Source organism: Phalaenopsis equestris, unplaced genomic scaffold, assembly GCF_001263595.1.
Source record: "Phalaenopsis equestris unplaced genomic scaffold, ASM126359v1 Scaffold000002, whole genome shotgun sequence".
NCBI lineage: Eukaryota > Viridiplantae > Streptophyta > Magnoliopsida > Asparagales > Orchidaceae > Phalaenopsis > Phalaenopsis equestris.
Window position 1 is genome coordinate 73,803,138 of NW_018164444.1, and position 6,214 is coordinate 73,809,351.

The following is a 6,214-nucleotide window of genomic DNA, read 5'->3' on the forward strand; positions in this document are numbered from 1 at the left end:
GGGATTCATAAGGTGGAAAGAAGAAGAGAGAAAGGCTTGTATATAACACCTAAAACTTCATATTTACATAAAACTCAAATTTTTATTCTCATATAAAAAATATCACTATCACAAAATGTTGAAAGAGAGATGCTTCTTTTCATGCATATGTTTATAAATACCAAAATATTATAAATATAAATATCAAACCTTTGGTATTGAGCAAAGTGTCAAAATAGTTCATTCGCTTAATTTTTGTATTGTTTTCAAGTAAATTTTTGCTTTTGAAGTATTAAATATATGACTATGACAGTTCTGTTAAAAACAGTATTACTAATAGGGGCAGAATGATTATTTGTTTATAAACAGCTGTTTTCAATCAGCTAAAACAAATAGTCGGCCAACTCCCCAGCAGCAGCTTCCTGAGACAGATAAGCTGCAGTTGCCCCAAAATTATTAAATTGGCTCCACATAAATACTTGGGGACTACATAATTAGCGCGCGTACATTTTGGGTTCACTCAATACCCAAAAAATAAAAAACAATGAAGAAGAAAGACAGGCAAAAGCCAATAGAAGGAAAGTTGTTACAATGATTTTGGGGTTCTTTTCAAGGAATGTTGGACAAGAAAGAGGAGCCAAAGTTTCTGGTTTTTTGACAGCAGGAACTGAAAGCGAACCTGCTTCATTTTCTCCTCTCAAGTAGTGGCTACGGTGGCCCAGCTATTTCGGTTCCTTCATTTCTGGTCATCTGTTATGCTTCACTTTTTATTCTCAAACGAATATACTAATCTCAAGTGATGAGACTGAACTGCATTTTTCATTAAAATTCTTTTCAGGTCCTATCATTTCCATCTTTTTGACATTCTTCTTTATATGATCTAGTATGAAAAGGTAGAGCACATTATTAAGTATTATTATTATTAGAAAGATTTATCAACACCTAAATTTCAACTATTACAAACATACCAGTTTATCCATGCATTAAAATATATATTTCACTTTTAAAAGTAAAGCTGATTATCTTTCTTATAGAATTTAGCTGTTGTTAGATAAGTAAATACATAGGAATTGAGTGGTATGGATGTAAATGGCCCCTATTATTATTATACAAAGTTTCAAGCCCGGGCCACTTTTTAGAGATAAAAAACAATCCTACTGAACACTCAAGAGAGTGGTTGGTGATCACCTTTCAAAATTATCTGTCAACTTTCAACTGCTCAAGCCTAACATAAAGGTAGGATTTCTTAATAAATCTTCAAACTCCACATCTTTGCAGATAAAGCAGAGTTCTCTGCTGACCAATTATAAACTCCATTTTCATCTTTCCTCATGCATCAAATTCCCATCCCTTCAAATCATATTTAACATGAATACTAAGGTCAGCAGGATTGCTAAATTCTGTCTGCTGAATCTGTTCTCAGTTCTGAGCACTATATTCGCCACTGCGCATGAAGATTCATCTCAAAATTCGAACTTTCTTCTTCAAGTAAAGTCTGAGCTCGTGGACCCGCGGGGAGCTCTTTCAAGCTGGTCTTTTGATGCTCATTTCTGCAACTGGAATGGAGTTAAATGCTCTAAAAGTCATCATGCTCGTATCTTGAGTCTGAACCTGTCAGGTTCAGGACTATATGGTTCCATTCGTTCTGAGATTGGAGGACTCATTGCTCTTCAGTCTCTTGATTTGTCTTCTAATTCACTCACCGGGCAGATTCCTCCAGAGATTGGGAATCTGAAGAACTTGAGAGAGTTGCTTCTGTATTCCAATGCATTCTCTGGTTCTATTCCGCCGGAGCTCGGGCTGTTGAAAGAGCTCAGAGTTCTCAGAATCGGAGCCAACAAGCTATCAGGAAAGATTCCGCTAAATATTTCGAACTGCTCACGATTAGAGATACTGCGTTTAGCTTCTTGCCAATTAAGTGGAGCTATTCCATGGCAACTCAGCAAACTGAAGCATCTCCAAGTATTCGCTGCAGCAGACAACAGACTGGAAGGAGAAATTCCTTCGGCTTTTGGAGACATGAAGTCATTGCAAACTCTTAATTTGGCTAGCAACCAGCTTCATGGATCCATTCCTTCGGAGCTTGGCGACCTCTCGAAGTTACAGTATCTGAATTTGCTGGGAAATAAGTTAAGTGGCAGCATTCCCTCGGAGTTGAATCAGTTGTCACAGCTGCAGGTTTTAGATTTGTCGCAAAATAGTCTCTCTGGTACAGTCCACCTATCTACGGTCCAGCTCAAGAATTTGCAGTATCTTGTGCTTTCAAACAACTTTTTTGAGGGAGAAATCTCTGGGGATCTCTGCCCCCAGGCTTCTAGCCTGCAGAACTTATTTCTTGCCGAGAATAGATTCTCTCAGTCCTTGAACAGCATCATGAACTGCACTTCTCTTCAATCCTTGGATCTCTCTGGAAACAGATTTAGTGGAGTGATTCCATCAAACATAGATACTCTTCATAACCTTGTTAACCTTGTTCTCCACAACAACAGCTTTTCTGGCGCAATACCGACGCAAATTGGTAACCTTAGTAATCTAGAGATTTTGTCTATCTTCCATAATGGTCTCATTGACAACATTCCAGTGCAAATGGGTAAACTTGAGAGGCTCACTCTCTTGTACCTCTATGAAAACCAGTTGTCTGGAACCATACCAGAAGAGCTGATGAACTGTTCTAGGTTGGAGGATGTGGATTTATTTGGAAATCATTTCTCAGGACATCTTCCAGATTCATTTGGTGAGCTCAGGAATCTTATTCGGCTTCATCTTAGACAAAATGATCTCTCTGGCCCCTTACCTTCAAGTTTGGGGAACTGTAGTAAGCTTCAGATATTGGCTCTAGGAGATAACAAACTCTCAGGAACTCTACCAACAGCTTTATATCTTCTATCAGATCTGAACATGCTCAGTCTGTACAACAATTCACTGCAAGGCTCGATAATGGAGAATCTGTTCCTACTTAAGAATTTAACAATCATAAATATCTCTCATAACAAGTTCACAGGGAATATCATTCCAATGTTGGGATCAAGTAGTCTGACATTATTGGACCTTACAAACAACAGCTTTTCTGGAGTTATTCCTCCAAGGATTGGTGAATTAAAGAATCTAACTCGTCTGCGGCTCTCCTACAATCAACTAAGTGGTGTCATTCCAAGTGAATTAGGAGAGCTAAATTGGCTCAATTTCCTTGAACTCTCATCTAATAATCTATCTGGTGAAGTCCCTTATGATCTCTCTAACTGCAAGAAACTAACACATTTGCTACTGAATCAAAACAAGTTTACAGGCACAATACCATCTTGGTTGGGAAACTTAACTTCTCTAGGTGAGCTTGACCTTTCTTCCAATTACTTCCATGGAAGCGTGCCTGCAGAACTCGGGCAATGCTCCAGTTTAATCAAACTCTTCCTCAATGATAACAATCTTTCAGGCAGCATACCTCAAGAGATAGGCAAGCTCACTTCTCTCAATGTTCTGGCTCTTGAAAAGAACAACTTCTCTGGCTCTTTACCTTCCTCCATTAAATATTGCAACATGCTATTTGATCTAAGACTGTCAGAGAACTCTATAACGGGTTCCATACCAGCTGAATTTGGGCAATTGACTGAGCTTCAGGTGATGCTGGATCTGAGCAACAACTTTCTATCTGGAAGGATTCCATTCTCACTTGGGAAGCTCATGAAGCTTGAAAGATTAAACCTTTCTTCCAATCACCTTCAAGGTGAGATTCCTCCTTCCCTCGGACAGTTGACCAGTCTCCTTCAGCTAAACCTATCAAACAATCTTCTCCAAGGTCCAATTCCTTCCGTGTTATCAAATTTTTCAGCAAGCTCCTTCCTTGGCAACAAAGTATGTGGTGCTCCTTTACCTTCGTGCACTGGAGACACAGATCACCAGAAAAGATTGTCCAATGCAGCTGTTGCTTGCGTTATAGCATCTATTGTCTTTAGTTCAGTAATTGTTTGCCTGATTATGCTGTATATAATGCTAAGGGTATGGTGCAACTGGAGAGTTGTCTCAGTCTCCAACTCTGATAAAGAAGATTATGAGGAGAGGCAAAGTGGTGTGTGGGATTCTGATGAAATAAGGAGAGGAATTCAGAAGTTCTGGAAGTTTAGTTCCAGGGGATCTGTTGCCTCGCCGGAGAAGGAGGGCACCAGTTCATCTTCATGCATTCTTCAAGTAAAGGCAAATGACAGTGCTGAGTAGCTCAATTGAGATCATCATTATTGTTTCCTGCTTGTTTAGTTCTTTAAAATATCTTATTATTCCAACCAGTTAAATGTAGATAGGTGAGAGTGCGAGTTTCTTATGCAATCTGGCTTGATTCAATAGTCTCCATTAAGTTTTAAAGTTTTTCCTTTGCGTTTTTACTACCGTGTAAGCATAAATGTATTGGAAAGCTTGGGACTTTAACGTGAACATTTTATTTGCTGTTTAAGCTGATATCATTATCATAAAGGATTTGAGGGGCCACTCAAAATAGAATTGGTAAAAAATAAGGAAGTTGTAATTTGTAGAGTAGTGCTGTTTGTGATTATGTTTACTTAATCTTCTGATACTCTAAAACTTATGCTTGGGATTATGCTATTGAAATTACTCGAGTCAATACATATGAGTGATTATAGCTTTCCATCTCTAACAACCCACATTTATGGCTCCATCAAACAATTTTGTTTATCTTTGTTGCTTTTCGGAAGATTCTTGACGGTGGAGTGAGAATGAGGAGGAGATGAGTCAATGAGGAGAGGTGAAGTTAAACCAGCCTCCACATGCAAATCCCAAAAGTGCCCCTTGATTAAGCCAAAAATGGCTAATGGAGGGCATTTAGGACATGCCAAATGAGGCTAATGCCATGGATTTAACACTCCCCATGCATATCTCTTCAAGCCCAAAGAGATATATGTAATTCCGGCTCATTGGGGGGTGCACCGGGGTCAACTTGGCGCCAAAAACAGGCTTTTTTGTGATCTAGAAATGAGCCGGTGCCTAGGCGCCGAGACCATGGCGACCGGTTTGGCGCCACCTATGTGGCGCCTACTGTCCCGTCTCTCAGAAAAAAGGACGTTTTGAGTTGTTTTGGGCGCCTAGACACCAGAAACAGGTGTCATACTTCCAGCGGCTCGGTTTTGACCATCCGTGAGGGCATTTTGGGCACCTAAGCACCCAGTCTAGCCCCGAAAACCTGAATTACATCGGGAGCGCCTGAAGAACGATTTTCTCAATCTGAAAGCTATGAGAACCACATATGAGTAAATTATGATCCCTTAACCTCAAAAATGAATAATTTGCTAGTTAATTGATTGAAGAATTTGTCACCAAAGAACGCCTCGTACTACGGTGTGAGTAAGGCATTATACACACTAGTATCCTATAGAGTGCGTAGAAGGAATCCTTGACTTCCCTTGACCTAGAGGAGCTTCTAAATGGATATAGAGAGACCTTTAAGCTCCAAAATAGACATTAAACATGCCCAATGTTCTGGGTGAGTCGATCTAACTACGGGTTCTCCCGAGTGGGATCGAATCATCGCAAACCATGGTTTTGTGCCCCAAGCACGTACTGGAGGTCTCTGATGTCGTCTTGAGCTACAGGACACTACGAACAAGAAGCAAGTCATCCCGAGTCAGTCAGGAGGACACCCTACACATGTGACATCAAAAATTGATGCCAACATGCACCAAACTGATGTGTGTTAGAAGATTTTGGATGAAAGAGTTATTATTTAGTGTTTTAGTATTGCACGAAAGTCCAATACACAGAACATTTTTTTGAGGAAGCTTTTCTGAAGTATAGCGCTGCACGTACCAGAATTGGGAGCCAGAGTGCACGTACCAGAATTGGGCTCCAAAGTGAACGTACCAGAATTGTAAAGCTATAAGGATCTTTAAGTTTCTGAGAAAGCTTTTTCTGAAGTATAGCGTTGTACTCCTCACTAGTGCAACTGTCTCGTAATCCTCAAATTTTCTTTTTTTTTTAATATCTTCTTCATAAATTTTGCATAACTTGACATCTGTTCCAAAGCTTCGGCGAAAGGAATATTTATCGTTAACTTCTTAAGTACTTCCGTGAACTTTGAAAATTGTTTATCCAACTCTTGATGTCTAAGTCTTTGAGGAAATGGATATGATGATCTTTCTAAATTGATTTTAGTTGGAGATATTAATTTTTCCAGACCCTTTGAAACATATTCTTCGGGTCTTATAGTTATCTTTGTTTCTATCACAATTTCTTA

The 6,214-nt window shown here is 39.4% G+C and overlaps 1 protein-coding gene across 1 annotated transcript; it reads left to right on the top strand.

Annotated features, from left to right (window-relative positions):
- Positions 1-1,237: 1,237 nt before the first annotated feature.
- LOC110021065 (LRR receptor-like serine/threonine-protein kinase GSO2) lies at positions 1,238-4,449 on the top strand. Its single transcript, XM_020719401.1, has one exon. The coding sequence runs from the start codon at positions 1,348-1,350 to the stop codon at positions 4,186-4,188; it is 2,841 nt and encodes a 946-aa protein (XP_020575060.1). The 5' UTR covers positions 1,238-1,347; the 3' UTR covers positions 4,189-4,449.
- The last annotated feature ends 1,765 nt before the right edge of the window (positions 4,450-6,214 follow it).